Source organism: Podarcis erhardii, assembly GCF_964252035.2.
Source record: "Podarcis erhardii genome assembly, chromosome: 3".
Classification (NCBI taxonomy): Eukaryota; Metazoa; Chordata; class Lepidosauria; order Squamata; family Lacertidae; genus Podarcis; species Podarcis erhardii.
The window spans coordinates 67,828,928-67,845,606 of record NC_138507.1 but is presented as its reverse complement, the minus strand read 5'-3'; the positions used below and the strand labels follow the sequence as shown (position 1 = coordinate 67,845,606).

Genomic DNA, 16,679 nt, shown 5'->3' with positions numbered 1-16,679 from the left:
TCGTCTAAGCCTCAGTTCAAGCAAGCCTTGACAGTCTCTTTAGTTGCCAAGGTCAATATCTCTGTACCTGTTGCAACCACTTGTGACAGTAAAAATGGAGGTAAAGAGAGATGTCCTGATACAGAAGAATGCTGCTCACACAATGCTAATTCATAAAAGAACCTTTTGCATGATTGTCAAACACAACATGTGGTCATCTATTCCATCTTTGCAAATGCCAAACAAGAGTAGCCTTGAAGAGGATGAGTCCTGAGGTTATAGCTTTGTTGGAATCAAGGGGCTTTTTGAAGTTTCAGTGTGTATTAAAAAGGAAGCATGATGCATGGTGACATCATAAGACAATCAGCAGATAAGCCATTGGCAAATATATATTTACTAATAATCAGAAAGGATTTGTTAAAAGAATCACATCAGAGTAACTTGGTTTCTTTTTTAAACTCCAAAGTGTTACAAGTTGAAAGAGCCTTTTATAAGAGTACTACTACCAGTGCTCCCCCCCCTCCCCATTTAGGGGTACTCTCATTTTCCTACTCATATTGAAATAATGTCCCTCAATAATGCCAAACCTACAGTATGCGTACCCCTGCGTATCCCCAGGAAAAAAGGACTGACTACTGCTATGCTGGGAGAACATCTAAATGACCCAACAACATGAGCAGGGTTTTATGCAAAGGTCTTCCCTTCTGAACTGGCAACCCCTCCCAGCAGTTTGCTAATTCCACAGAAACAATCCATGCTAATCCTGCCATCCAAACTGTTCAGTTAGTGAGACACAGCTCAATGATGTAGACGTATCTGCTCGTTGATAAAGAACTCCAATGTGGATGGGATAATATTTCTATGTCATTGGACGTGGTTGGGGGGAAAAAATGGCAGTACTGCTGTTTTACCACAAATCTTTTATTGTACTGATATGTTCTAATGCATTGCTGTGAACTGCTTTGGGCTTTTCAAAATGTAAGCAGTTCACAAATGTTTTTAAATAAATGAATGTCCCCTTATTTGACCCAAGACTGACCAATTGTTAGATAGATAGATGTATAGACATAAACGAAAGAAAGAAGAAAGAAAGAAAGAAAGAAAGAAAGAAAGAAAGAAAGAAAGAAAGAAAGATGCACACCAATTGCCCATAAGAAATTGCCTCTATTCCTGAAGAAAATGTGTATACAGCTCCTTTTTGGGAAACAAATAGCCTCTATTGCAGCAGGGAAAATGTCACATCTAAATCAGTTATACCTGATGAAGAGTTGTTTCTGATCCCAAACACACTGGAAAACACTGAAGAGGTGGCAGTAAAAAATATTTATTGCTTTCACTTTGATTACTTTCATGCTATGTTTGCTGTACCACCTGCTGCATTGATGACACTTCAAGATAAGCCAAGGTAGCCCAATGGATGAAGCTGGAGGAATAGTGTGGATACAGTGAATCTTGACTCTTAACAGCGGTGCCACACTTCCAACTGAGAGACAATAATATAATGTCATGTCAAAATGGGTATGAAGAGAATGTCTGCAGTAGACTAGAGGTAGATAGAGAGGATTACACCTGTGAAATCAATCCATTTCTTGTATTTCCTACCAATAGTGAATGAACCCGCTTGTAATCCTAGCAATGAGATTTTTGATAGCAAAACTTGTTTGACTTTAGTAGACCAGAAAAGGTGTAGGTTTTAGAGAGAATGATAATATGGGCCCAAGCATCATTTTACCCCCTTCAATTCAACATCCCTCTGCATGTGCATCGGCTTGGTGGCTCAGCAATAGCAGCAGCTTTCCAATTTATTTTAACATGACTATTCTCAGGTAAATGGATTGTGAAATGCAGACTTAATGAGAAGATTTAAAAAAGCATGTTCAAGAGTATTTTCAGCCCATTGAAATGTAGACTATAAACAACATACTTACTCTTTTCTTATTAAGTTTGATTTCTTGCGTAGTATGCCTTCACAGAATAGAATGCACAATGTTTTCAGAACTGGCAAATCAGCGAGACCAATTCCTGATCAGAATAAAGAATAGTTTATTTTTCATGCTCCTCTTAACTGTTGGGAAACTCTTGTGTACCCATTTCAAAAAAGAAAGAAAAAGGAATAATCCTGGTCAAACTAATAGTTCTCACCCGAGCTCAGGAAGGCCACACAGGTGAGATAGCTTGAGAAAGACAACTGAGGAGAACAGTTTGAATATTTCATTTGCACTGACTTGACCATCGCTCAGTGCACAGTGATTTTAAATTGTTGTCATATAGTTACCAACCATTTTCATCCATACATGCCATCATTGTAAAAAAAATGATACATGTACAAGTGTAGTATAAGCTCTGCAGCCACAATTAGAGACCTGTGGACATATTAAAGGGCTACTATAGGGCGGGTGGCGCTGTGGGTTAAACCACAGAGCCTAGGACTTGCCGATCAGAAGGTCGGCGGTTCAAATCCCCGCAACAGGGTGAACTCCCATTGCTCGGTCCCTGCTCCTGTCAACCTAGCAGCTTGAAAGCCCATCAAAGTGCAAGTAGATAAATAGGTACCGCTTCAGTGGGAAGGTAAACGGCGTTTCCGTGTGCTGCTCTGGTTTGCCAGAAGCGGCTTAGTCATGCTGGCCACATGACCCAGAAGCTGTACGCTGGCTCCCTCGGCCAATAAAGCAAGATGAGCGCCTCAACCCCAGAGTCAGTCACTACTGGACCTAATGGTCAGGGGTCCCTTTACCTTTACGGCAAATTAATTTGGACAAAAGCTGCCATTTGGAAACAAAATCTGACTCTTATGTTTCTCTGCTGGCATGGGAGCTATTAGCAGCATAGGAAAGAATGACACTTCAAGTAATGTTACAAACCCCAGGCCACATGGAAGCATAATATATTCCAACTTGTCCCCATACTAGGGAGGCAGTTCTTGACACAGAGGAACTGAAGTATGGGCAATAAGTTGTTTATGGTGCAGACATTCTCATATTCCTAAGAAGTACAGAATAGAGGAGCATTGAAGGAGCAAAATTAGGCAGAGAAATGGATGTGGCATTTGTATTGCACACTAGACTACATTCCAACCACACAAAAGCCAGAGGTTCTACACACCTGTCTCGATCCAAACAAGCACAAGGACATTTCAATGACACATTTCTGCCAGACAAAAGCACTCAAGAGTGGTGTATCCTGGGGCCAGACAGAGAAGTTGCTATAAATCTACCAGGAGGCCAAATGGTGCTGCTAAAAGTTGAAAGTATATGACATATTTTAAGCTAATTATGCAAATACTATGGAAAAAGGAGTGGATTACTTGTTTAGTATTGAGAATCACTGCCACAAAGACTAGAAGTTTATTCTTTTCAAAATGTTTGCTTGGATTTTCATTATTCTAACGCAGCCAGGAAGAATATGAAAGAATACTGTGAGGCTATAGACTTAGCAGCCCCCTAGAGAATGATATTTCAAACTATGTGGCATAATGGTTAGAGTGTTTGACTATGACTTGGGAGAGTAGGGTTTGAATCTCAACTCAACCACAAAGCTCATTGACTTACTTTGGGGTAGTCACCATCTCTTAGCCTAACCTACCTCACAAGGTTATTGTGAGGATGAAATGGGGAAGAGAACCATCTACACAACCTTGAGCTCCTTAGGAGAAAAGGTGGCATCTAAATGTAATAATTAATTAATTAATTAATTAAAGATAGTCCAGAGTACTTTGTTTCACTGCTCTACACATCAGCTAAGGATGTGGATGTCTCTCACTCCAAAAGATCACTCAGGATCTCCCAGGTTAAAAGTCAATTACATTTTCTTGAACTTTGAGGACTTTTAGGCAAGCCTACAGTGTTTTGGAATGGATATATTCTGCCCTGTTCTGAGATGTGTTATTATTATCTGTTGATTCATGATGCAGAACTTAACCTGGCACAGGAGGAAAAACACTTCTTCATTGTAAAAAGTAGAAAATTCTGAGATGCTGATATTCAAGAACAACCCATACAAGATGTTGTAAAGAGATTTGTATCTTAAAAGCTTCAGATAAAAAGTCAGCACTTCTTAAAATTAAATAATGCTACCTGTAAAGAGTTATGTGCTTGGGCTACAATGATGAAATTTAAGTTTTAGTGTTCTAATTTAAAACATGATGTAACAACATAGTGACTGGATGATATGTTGTTCATTTTATTGGAACTTGCATTTAAAGTGGGTAGGGGGACCCTGTGGCCCTCCAGAGGGACCAGGCGACCCTTAGCTATGCTGGCTGGGGCTGATGGAGTGCCACATTATCTGGGTTGCATGATATCTTAGTAGTACCCTGAGTAGACCCATTGAAATTAATGTACATGACTAACTGGTTCACTCATTTCAGCGGGTCTACTCTGAGCTCACAAACTGGGAGAAGTTGTCATGAGCTAGGCTCGCGGAACAATATAACTGAAATACTCTCTTGTGATAGAAGTAAAGTTACTAATGCAGAGCAAAGAAAAAAGCTAAATTAAACTATGCTATACTAGAAACAAACTTCACTTGCATCCTCTTAAAAAAACCTGCAAGGGGGAAAGAGTCCGTGAGGATCCTGGGGAATACGCTGAATGTGTGAAGTTTGTGAATGATAATGCTGGTATAGCTCTTAGCTTGAATAAATTCTTGTTTTGCCGTCACACAAAAAGCCAAAGGTCACACTCTGGGGACTCCTATATTTTCCCAAGTGGGAGGAAAGGAAAATCAAGCCTTGAAAAACTTACTAATTACATCAAAGAAGATAAGCAACTGGGGCTGATGAAAGATCACAAAGAAAACACACAGATACATTGCATTCCAAATGCTGCAAGCTAGCAAAGGAACCTCATAAATCCTGCAAAGGTTTCTGTTAGCTTAAGAGGAAGGAAGGATGGAACCCACATGCAATCAGTGTTAGCAACTCAGATATATAAGGAAGGCGTCAAATGGCTCCTTAAACCAGGGTTACAGTCACCAAAATGGAATGCCTAGTTGCCATTTTGGGGCCAGACAGCTCAAAATACGACTTTTATGGTTCCTGAAATTCATTCTGATTGCACAGATAAAATGAATAGAATTCTACAGGGTGTGTTGCTTGTGTGTGGAAACAGTAACGATCCAAGGATCCCCAGGCAGTGTTTGAAACTCCCATTGTTTTAAGCACATTCTGCAACAATTTAATTTCTCCAAAAAAAGGCACTTACAGTAATTCAGCTGCAATTCATTTATGTATTAAGCAGATGTATATATAGTGCTCAAAAATGCCAGCGAATACTCCCACACCACAGTGCTTCCATGAAGATGAAATAAAATTGCCACATACTATTTGATCCAAGTAAACACAGGCGGAACACAATATGCAGCCCATCAGAAACCCTGATTAAAAATCTCAAATAACAGGAGTCACTGTTGATGCATAGTGCAGAATAATTCTGCAGCACTAGCGGAGATTTAATGCTATTAGTACCATTCATATGGAGCTCTGTATGAAGGATTGTAAAGGAGCCTTTCTATGGATAAGCTATTGTAGCACCCTGCTTGTGGTTAACGCTTAGCTGGAATGAAATATTCAACGCAGCAATAGAGAAATTAAAATAGTAATTTATTTGTCAGACAAATAAATGAGAGGCTCAGTGGTATATGGTTACCAAGCTCTGGCCTGGCCTCCTGCCATTCTGGCCAGCACTTATATTTCCTTAATCCAGCCCCCTTGCTCCTCCTGTGGCTGCCTCTGTCCAATCAGCCTGGTTGAAATTCCTATTGGCTGTTTGCTAGAACCAATCACAAGAGATACACCCATTTCCTCGCCCTTTTATGGAACACAAAGAGCTATATATTGTTACATCTATAAATGACAAATAAGTAGTAATATATCTTACATATGTCTCAACAAGGAATCTTAATTACCAGCTCACCTCTTGCCCTCCTTGCCCTATTGCCTTCTAAAACAAATAGTTAATCTTAAATTTTTATCTTCAACAGATGTCAAGGATCTTGAGTTCACATCAACATTGAAAGATCTCCTTCATTTGATGGTTTCTAAACAAAAAGGCCTGACAACTATATATCAGGAGTGCTCGATGGCGTCTCCTGTCTGGCAGGCGGCTGGGCTCATTTGCCCCTCTGGTCTCCTATTGCAATATGACTCTATGAAATAAGAATCTAGCATTTCTTAAATCCTTTGCATAATTACATTTAAGCCAATATATTTAAGCTAATATATTTCATACATTATCATAGGTAGCCTTTTAAAAGGAATAAGGCCTTTGTAAAGTAAAAAAAAGGAACTCAGTAAAAAACAGCTTTAAAAGAAGCCTCTTCAGTTTACACCCCTCCTTTCACAGCCAGCTAGATGCTTCTCCATTGCTCCTGGCCTTAGGAAAATACGGCTCAAGTTTTAATGGGAGGCCCATGGTGTTATTTTACCCATTCCTAATTGTGTTTATCTCTGCTTTTTTATCTTCTGTAACATGTAGGATCAGTGTCCTCGCTCTCAGCCTGTAATTTCCTTTTTTTTTTACGACTTTGAGAATTGTTTTCTGCTATAAATCAGGGGGCCCCTTTCCTAGGAGGAAAACATTGCCAAGGTTCTTTCTAAGCAGCTGGTCTTCTGCCTGGCATGAAACATTTGAAAATCTTTAAGCTTATTTTAAAATGCAAGCCCTGATTAAACATATAGAAGCTTTGATAAAAATGCAGGCTTATGATTAGATGCCTCATTATTAGTCTGAGTTTGCAGTGCTACTATAATGCAGCATGGCTTCCCAAATTAAAGATATATATGACTAGATTCAGGAGACCAGAGTTCAAATCACCACTCAGCAATCACCCTCACTAGGTGACCTTGGCCTACTCACTATCTTCTAGCCTAACCAACCTCACAGGGCTGTTGTGAAGGTAAAATGGGAAGCGGGGGAGGGAGGAATAAACGCACCACCTTGAGAGCTCTTTGGAAGAAAGGCGGTATTTAAAAGTCATAGGAATAATAATAGCAGCTATTGGACCTTCCCAGAGACAACTGTGGTATGGGGAGAGGGGGATGGAATATATCAAAGCCCCACATTGGAAGCTGGCCTATAAAAGAAGAGGGAAATACATACACACAGCTGAGGGGCGAGAAAAGGGAACAGTGCTACTCAGGTATTAAAATACACACAGGGGGAGAAGCACTGCACGACCTACTCTCTCCCCTTTCAAAGCAATGGGGCAGAGAAGGCACATAGTAAAGGCTATTCTTTGTCAAAGTATTTTAAAAGGACAGGAAAGAAGAATGGGGGAAACTACCTCAGCCATCCTTCACTCACAAGTCACGGAAACAACAGCCGCCGTATGGAAACATACTGGGAGCTAATGTAGGTCTTGAGCAATTCCACAGACAGAGAAACATTCAGTATTGTTCTTTCATATTTCTAAGTGCCCATAGGCTGTTCTTAATGAGGTCCTTCTGAAAGAAAAAGAGTGGGTTTAAAAAACACAAACAACCCCCATACAAAGGAAAAGCTGCTGTGACCTTCTTACGTGATGTTCTGTATGTTCTGCTTTCGAAAGGCAGCCTAATTATCTCGTGTGAGTAGCACTCTTTGAAATATAAGTAACGTGTAAACACTGTTCTACCATATTAAAGCCTAGAAAAATGAGCTCTTTGAATTGATTACACTTGGAAGAAAATATATTTAAAGACTAGCATTGTAGTGCCTGCTATGGATAATTCCACTGTCTTGACCCCAGTCTCTTTCAAAAGTTGGCTCCATTTCTAAGGTAGAAAGAATTAGGGTAAGTACTTGTGGCCCCCTCACCTCTTTCAAGTGCAGAATGAATCACAGAGTAATCTTCCAAGCTGTGCTTTCAGTTGGATTTCTTTATGCCTGCACAGCTGCAAGCTAATAATCCAGTAGGTAATCCTTTTGAAAATCCTTTGGCTCTACCGTCACCCTCCCACCAATGGTGACCAGCACTATGCTTTGGCTAGATTTCAACTGCAGTCTGTCTGTCTGTCTGTCTATCTATCTATCTATCTATCTATCTATCTATCTATCTATCTATCTATTCAGAAGCATTATATGCTGGCTTCCTCAATCTACTTTGTCAGTATCTGGTTAAGAAGTGTCTAGAAAGAAAGAGAAAGTGGTGATAGCCATGTCATTGTACCTAGAAAAATTTAGGCACTTCATACAATAATTAATTTCATCATCCATTTAGAAGTAGATTCTGCTGGTATTGGGCCTTGCAAATAAAAAAAACCACTATATTCTCCTAAGTGTAACAGCAAGGCACAGTAGTGTGTCACAGGAAAAGTGCTCTAAAATGCCTTCGGTGATTAATTATTGTGATGAATGTAATGTAATTAAAGAATTGGGCTCCTGTGAGCCCAACCAAGCCATCTACAGAGGATTGATTCATTATTCTTTTATTTAGCCTTTGCCCATAGCACACAGTTTGTAGAGCATAGGGCTACCATACGTCTGTGCAAAGGTAGAATTGACATCCAGGGGGAATTTCTGAGGGGACTTTCCGAAAGGCGGCGTTTTGTCCTGGATCTTAGGCAAGTTGATCAAAAAATCACGTGGTTTTTTGGCATTTTTGTAAAAAAAAATATCTCTACAACTTTGGGGTTTGTCTTTAAAAAGCTCAACCAATTTGGTGGTTCTGGTTTTTGCTTTCTGAAATATGGCAACCCTAGTAGAGCACCCAGTTTGCCTGCAGATGATCCAGGTTCAATCCCCAGCACCTCCAGTTGGGACTGGAAAACGCCTTCATGTCTGAAAGCGTTGCCAGCCAGCTTAGACAATACAGGCAAATAATCTGACTCCATGTAAGACAGCTTCTCACACCCTGAAAGCCTCTGTCGAAGGCACATAATTCTGTGCTATCTTTTTCATGGGTGCAGTTAGACTATCCAGTTGCTCCAATACAAGAGATGCAGCAAAAGTATCTGACCTAGAAGGAGCCACACCCCAAATGATGCAGAAACTCCACATGTCAACTCCCTAGCCTTGGGGAAATCTTCCTAAGAGATGTGTAACTGGCTGTATCAGTGCCAGCATTCAGAAAGGCTTTGGAAACCCATCTGTTTCAATTGGCTTCTGACTAAGATTATTTTTATTAAGATTGCTGTTAGTGTCAATGTATTGGTTTCATGCTGCTAGTTATGGGATCTTGTTAATTTTTTTAGGCTGGGCTGATCAATGCCTCAGAGTCAAATGTAAAGACTCTGAAGGCCTTTATTGACTTATAGAAGTATGCCCAAATATAAGTTCTACTATCAGTCTTGGGAATGATGAAATGTGTCCTGCCTGTGACTCAGAATGCCCTGGGGGAAAAATTGAAAAGTGAGTTGTATCAATCAATGCATGCATAAAAAGGCTATGGGAATCAGCCATCAGAGTGGGAGAATATGGTATAAAGCCTGGATCGGTAGCTGTTGTTGCATTTAGAATTCAAAGATAGGGTGACTCAGACTTTAAAGATGATTTAGGTGAAAACAATATTTCGGCTTCTCTGCTTCAACCTTGAACAGGCTTTTCAGATAGGCAAGTGATTTATTTTTTGAGGTTCCAATAGGAAACTGGGTTCTGGGCTTTTTCCAGTTGAATGTAATCTGTGGCTATTTGAGTAAGTCATGTCTCCAGAGACCACACATGCTGGCTCCACAGAAGCTGGGCTTATCCTATGAAAAGGTCAGTGTGCTGCAGAAGTCAGTAAACCAAACTAATTCGGGCTGGGGAATTGCTTGGAAACAAGGCAGAGAATGTTTGTAAATGAGAACGCCACTTCCTGCAGTGTGCTTGTGCCAGTTTTCTGGAAAAATAAGTCCACCATCCAGTGCAGATCTAGTTTTTCCCATTCTTACAAAATATTCTAACATCTACTGCATCTATCTTATTGCTTCCCAGCTTCTAACCATAACTCATTTGCCTATGTTAGCCATATTGCACTTTAACTTACGTTAAGCCAATTCCTCCTCTAAAAATCTGAGATTCCCTTTATGTCTGACCCTCTAGGGTCCTGCCCTAAGCTTTAGGAACACCGATCAGTCTGGTGACATTAAGAAAATGTCAGCTGGTTGACCTCGTGAAATGTGTTCTTCACACCCAAATGTGAGCTCTGCCATAGATAACAAATGCTACAAGTGATGAACATGAGATTCCCTTTTCATAACAATGGACTGTCACAAAATGTGCATCTCAATCTTAGCCATGTTTATTTGGTCCCACTGGTATCAGTGACACTGACTTCTCAATAAGTGTGGTTTGGAGTGCTGCCTGCACACACTTGTCTTCGAGTGAGCACGGTTGACGTCAGAAGGACACAGTTGGAAGGGGTCTTATAGGCTGCCTAGCCCAACACATTGCTTGTTGCAAGAAATCCATCACTAAATCATCCTGTAGAGATGGCTAGGCTCATGCTGCAGTGCAGGGTGTCTTAGATGCATGCTGGGAATGACTGGAGAAGGTGTACAATGCTAGCTTCTCCTCAGTGGTCAGGTTGCTACTGAATACCAATTGCTGGAATCACAAATGGGGACAGCGCTGTTGCACTTGGGCCCCAAAGACATCTGGTTGACAGCTCTGAGAACAGAATACTGGACTTCTTATGTTCTTAGGTGCAGATCTATTCAATTTCATATTCAGCATCAGTTGCTTGAAAGAACTTCTGGGTGGTGGTTACAGAGATACATGTGGTGGTTACACCAAATGCACAATACAAACAAATCACATGCAGTTAAACCCTAGTGGGCTACTTTCTTACTCTCTCCAATGAGTCAAGAGTACTGACCTTTCCTCTACACATTATTTTTCCAAACTCTGTAGATAGAGGGACAAAGGGGCTTGTGGGAGTTGCAGCAGAAAAGAGCAGGTGGGTAAAGCTTAAGCATTCCCTATGCTTTTCTGGTTCTCTGTTTCAAATGGCAACCTGTAGATGCTGCTTCAAATGGGAGCTGGACAACTGGGATTTCCTTACACGCATTCATGTGTAACATGCAGTTTGATGCTGAATTTCTCTCTCAAAAGCAGATGTTCTAACATCCTTGAAGTTTGGGTAGCTAATATGGTCAGCGATGATGGGTGCTGCAATCTAATTACTGCAGTTGTGTGATTGCATTCTAGTCTCTGGGATGTTCTGTTTGTAATGCTCTCAAACTTGCACACATCTTGACCCTGAGGAAATGTGATGAATGCTATGGCAGAGATCTCCCCCATGGCCAAATTTATAAAAACAAAGCTTCCACCCCTGCCCCTGCCCTACAACATATTCTACCCCCGGGCAAGACCCTGCTGGTGGAGCCTGCCCCCTCTTCTGGGTGAGAGAGGGGAGGGGTGTGTGTACAGTAATTCGTTCCAGAGGTCCGTTCTTAACCTGAAACTGTTCTTAACCTGAAGCACCACTTTAGATAATAGGGCCTCCCACTGCCCCCGCGCCTTTGGAGCACGATTTCTGTTGTCATCCCAAAGCAAAGTTCTTAATCCGAGGTACTATTTCTGGGTTAGCAGAGTCTGTAACCTGAAGCGTCTGTAACCCGAGGTACCACTGTACACCTTAGGTGAGAGATAGGATGTCTTAGTGGATCCACTCCCCATTTCTTGGCACATGGCTAATTGGCATTCCTAAGCTATATCCAGTGGGATTGATTAATTTCCTACAGGAAGCAGCAATGGCTTTAAAAGGTTAGAAAAATTCATTGAGAACAGTTATGTTGAAAGCTACTAGCCACAATGGCTGTGCTCTGTCTCCACAGTTGGCGGCAGTAATGCTTCCAAATACCAGTTGGTGGAAACCACAGGAGGGGAGAGAGCTCTTGAGCTTCCGTGTTTCCCACAGGCATCTGGTTTGGCCACTGGGATAACAGGATGCTGGACAAGATGGGCCATAGACCTGATCCAGTAGGCTCTTCTTATGTTCTTATGACTGGTGTTTTGTGCTAGTTTGCTTTTTTCCCTTTGCTGCATTCATTGTTTTAATTATAGTTTTATTGTATATTTATTTTGAATTAGGAAGTGTTGTTCATATTTGTTAACGCTGTGAGCTTCTTTCACATCAGCTTAGTTGTTGGAAAAGCAGCTTTCGCATATTCAATCAAATCAAGTGATTTTCTTTGGAGTATGCCAAGGCAGCTGCTGGATACCTATGAGTTTCTCATACTGTTTTGGAGAACCAAATATTCTATGTGAGTGCCATTTATTCCACCTCTGCTTTTTGTGGCACCCCTCTTTGTGATGGCCATATACACGCCATAATTTCACAGAGCAAAATAGGAACACTCCTGTAACACTCCTACAGTTGTTATAGCAGAGATCGTTGCTCGAGGTGCCCACTTGCACACCTTCCTTGCTTAACGTGGAGATGGTTGGGGACTCAGCACACAGGGTGACACACACAGGGACCTTGCGGGTGGGGCTTGCATTTGTAGTGCTGCCCCCCATCCACAGCTGCAGAATGAATGTGTACAAGGGAGCTTACAAAACTATGGTAAAGTAATACACCACCTGAGGCCACTGTCTCACATTGCCTAATGGTAGGAGCAGCTCTTGTCTAGACCATTCTGTTGTACTGGAGCAGTTCCTGGAACTATTTCAGGCATTGCAGAAGGTCAGTTAATGCAAGGTGTGAGCTTGCTTTGAAAAGTGCTATTCCTTTTACTTTGTATTGACCCCTGTTCTCTTGCTTTGGGAAATAACAGAGTTAGGGTGATGTCTATCACCTGACAACTCCCCAGTTTATTGCAGCACTGAATCAAACCAATGATATTTGCAGTGATAATAAAATGTCTTTATTGTCTGCATATTTCATCGGTTACATTCATTTTGGAAAAAAATAGTAAAGTGTCTCCAGTCCTATATATACTTTCATTGGTAAACATATACAATGTCAAATGCACTTTAATCCTAGCATCCATGATTTTAGCACAAATCAAGGGGAAGCGTTCACCTTTGGCAATTGTGAGATTACATTGATTCTGGTAGCCCAGTAGCTATATCATTAATTGGAAAAAGATACCTATAAATATACAGGATATATATCTGACTTTAGTTTGGTTGGCTATGAAAATAATCTGAATTTGCACCAATGATGCAGTCGCCTATGAAAAAGTCCATCCAGTGTTGTGCCCTTTTACTTTAATTGGTAGTCTTTCACAAAGGTTTATCTACATTTGGAGGGGGGCATTTACTAAACTGAGCCCGGCCTTGGCTGGGGAGGGCGGGGTATAAATAAAAAATTATTCTTATTATTATTATAAACCTGGGGGTGGGGAGTTTTAAAAATGTCTCTCATCTGGCTGAGATTCTTTTCAGTGTCCTCGAAATTCCTACAGGTATTTTGCCTTAGGAGACCCCTCCAGATTGTCTGGAATCTTGCTGGCAGTGAGAAGAGGGTTCAATGGCACCTTAGGGGTACATGAAACGCACCTGATAAGTGTTATGAATTGTACTGAAAAATATTTCACCACCACCACTCCTAAATTCCTGCCAACATTTTGCTTTAGAATAATTCTTCAACATATCCCCCTCCAGTTTCATCTTAGGCAATTCTAAGTATAGTGAAGCAGCAATTTGAATATAGTTAATTCATTTGGAGTCGTGCCGTATCCCCATCACTGCACTGAAAAAGTGAGAAAGCTCACTCTCTGCCCATCCAGTTCATGAGTTCAAGATAGCAGTTTAAGTGCTAAGGAACAATTAATCAGCATACAGTGATTTTGTATATGCAGCCATAAGCAGCAGTTTAATGTACTTTCTGTCCTGTGCGTTGCTTGTCTTTCTTTGAAATGCAGTTATCAAAATAACAGATTTACAGCATAAGAGATCATAGGATTTGTTGTGAGTTAAAACTAGCATACATATGTACAGCTTTAGGTAGATCACTCTAAAGTAATATTTACAGTGTAAACATCCATTTTTATTATATAAGAAACAAAAATATCACAATTTTCACTTCACAATATATCTGTTTTGGTTTAAATACGGAAATCATCTCTTTGAAATACTATGAGAAACTCAAAAAAATAGTTTGATCTCATCTTTAGGATTTTTTTGCAGGGTTTTTTCTTTTTACGGAGTTGTCTTCAGACATTCTAGGGAGAGAGAAAAATAACACGTACTTTAGAAACTTTAATTTAGAAAATGATGGTAACACTTATTAAAAGATTGTACAGTAATCCTGAATTTTAAAAAAAGTTCTCAATGCATATGCTAGAAATGGGTCTGAGTGACTCACTCAGTCTTTTGCCTACTTACCTGGAAGTAAGTCCCATTGAATTCTTTGGAACTTACTTTTGAGTAGATGTATAGGATTGCACTATAGGTAAAGAAATCAAATGAACCATGATTGCTATTGCAATGCTTCTGATGGTATACAATTGATGTAACAGTCTCCCACTTCGTGACACTTATTCTGAGCCCTCAGAGCATTCCCTTCTCTTGAAGAACAGAGCTGTGTGTGCTCTATGCTCCTCAAGCTAGCAGGCCACCCACAGGTGTAGCAAAAAAGCTATCACATCATCATTGCTGAAGTACAAGTCAACTGGTGGAATGGGTGGGAACAGGAGGGCAGTTTTGTCTTTCAGCTCAGGCAGCAAAATGTCTGGGGCAGGTGTGGCTCAGGTGGCAGCCATATGCAAACACAGGCACTGTACCCACTTAGGTCAGTGTATAGGATAAAAACCTTCTAAATGTGACTTCCACTTTGTCAGCGCCAAGACTCTAGCTGGAACTGGACCTTAATAGGTGGATATTCACCTACTGATGGTCTGTGGCAGCTGCGGACAGCATTTGGTTTTCTAGATATTGCTGAACTATAATTCCCATCATCCCTGGCCATTGACCATGCTTGCTGGGGCTGATGGGAGTTGTAGTTCCGCAACATCAGGTGGGCTAAACGTTCCCTACTGCTGGCCTACAGAATCGGTTGTATGATCTGGAGATGGAAGTGAAGCCAGGGCAAGGGCTTGGGCTAAGTCTTGGAAAGCAACGTATTGAAGATGCTTGTCCATTGCCTGGTTAAGGACAGAAGGCCAAACTTCTAGTATTTCTATCAGGGCTATTCAATCCAGGGGCCCCATATTCTCTGCCAGCATCACTAATGGTTGCACTTGCTTTCAGGAAAGATCTGGAGCCAGAGACAAGGCTCTCTCTTCCAATGCTGTGGGCTTTGTATAAGAGGTGATAAACCTGTGGCACCTCCAGATGTTGCTAATTCCAACTCCCACCAGCACCAATGTTCAGGGATGAAAGGGCTTGTAGTCTGACATCATCTGGTGGGCCACAGCTTTCCCATCCCTGGTTGTTCAACAGTGGCTCATGTTGTTGGGCTGTTAGCCAGTAGACAACAATAAACTTGTACAAATGCAGTTCTCCTTGGGAAAATGTCATGGTAAATCAAATCATCCTCATGGCATGGCCAATAATGTCATTTAATTGCCCAAATAGGAGCTGCAATAAGATATAGGGGCTTGTCTTTAAGCATCTCAATGGCAAAATAAGATAAGAATGATAAGACGCATCATTTCCTCTAATAGCAAACCCAGATGGTTGAGTGCCCAATAGGATTGGAGCCAAAGTAGAAACAAGAGAGAAGTAGCAGGATGCTTAGAGTTATGCAGAAGAACAAAGGAGTGGGGGTTATTTCTTTTAAACAAAAAACAAAGGGGGCAAAACCCCAAAGTACAGTCTAGTGAGACTGAGCACACTTAGTGGCATCCTGAAATGGACGACTCCTGTTGATGGATGGGGATGCATGGTTTAAATAAATGCATAATTTCTCTCAAGTTATGTTTCACAGGACTCCTTCAGAAAAAAACTTCACTTCAGTAAATTCAAACTCTAATAAGTGTAAAAATCATTTTATGTTTGACACTGATTGCATGCCATCTACCCATATTATCCTCAGTACTCACTGATATAAGAAGTCAACGTCCTTCCCACAGTGCCTCTTTTGACCCACTTAGGCTGCAATCTTACCCATGTCTACACAGAAATAACTTCCTTTGAATTCAATGGGGCTGTCTCCCAGGTAACTTGTGCTCGTACTGCAGCCTTAGTAAATAGCAACCCACAGTGTGAGTGTCACTAATATGAATATAAACCAGACTTCTGGCCAAGAATCTTTTTATGCTTACCCACTAACTAGATGGTCAGATTCAGAAGCGACTTAGATTTCAACTAATCAGAAGGCCATGAAAGGTATGAGGAAAGGTGTGGGTGGACTTATTTTTGTTTTAATTAAAAGAAATGCCAGTGTAGTTATCCTCAGAGACACAGTACTATTCACCCTAATTAAACAAGTCAGTTTGGGTTTCATGCCTTAGCACACACAATCTGAGAAAACCCAAGTGAGCCAGGTGAATTAACACTATCAAACCACTCATTTTCATTAGAAATACTTCACAGATAATATCGTTATTTAATCCATGCAATTATCTTCCTGTGATGTGATTCCCACAAAAATGTCATATGGGAGTCATGTCATTAAGAGCAATTTTCTGGAAAACCCTGGTGGCACATATGAACTATGCACATAATAAACGTAAGATGGTTACTCTGGTTGGGAAGATGTTCAGACTTACCAATGGGAGGTGATTCAGAAGCTCAAGGTCATCTACAGTGACATCATCATAGTTTTCGGAGAAGGCAGGGTCAAGCAATTCCGTTTCATCCCGAAGGCTGGCTGGGTTTAGCTCTTCCTGACTGTGGCAAAGCAGAAGCTTA

General features: G+C 40.9%; 1 protein-coding gene across 1 annotated transcript in view; it reads right to left on the bottom strand.

Annotated features, from left to right (window-relative positions):
• Positions 1-13,670: 13,670 nt before the first annotated feature.
• LOC309337670 (VIP peptides-like) overlaps positions 13,671-16,679 on the bottom strand; it is a 42,423-nt gene continuing 39,414 nt past the window's right edge. The window contains exons 7-8 of the mRNA XM_081854403.1: positions 16,538-16,658; positions 13,671-14,047 (exon numbers count right to left, since the gene is read on the bottom strand). Of these exons, the coding sequence (XP_081710529.1) occupies positions 14,039-14,047; positions 16,538-16,658 (130 nt within the window). The 3' untranslated portion in view covers positions 13,671-14,038. The remainder of the gene's footprint in view (positions 14,048-16,537; positions 16,659-16,679) is intronic.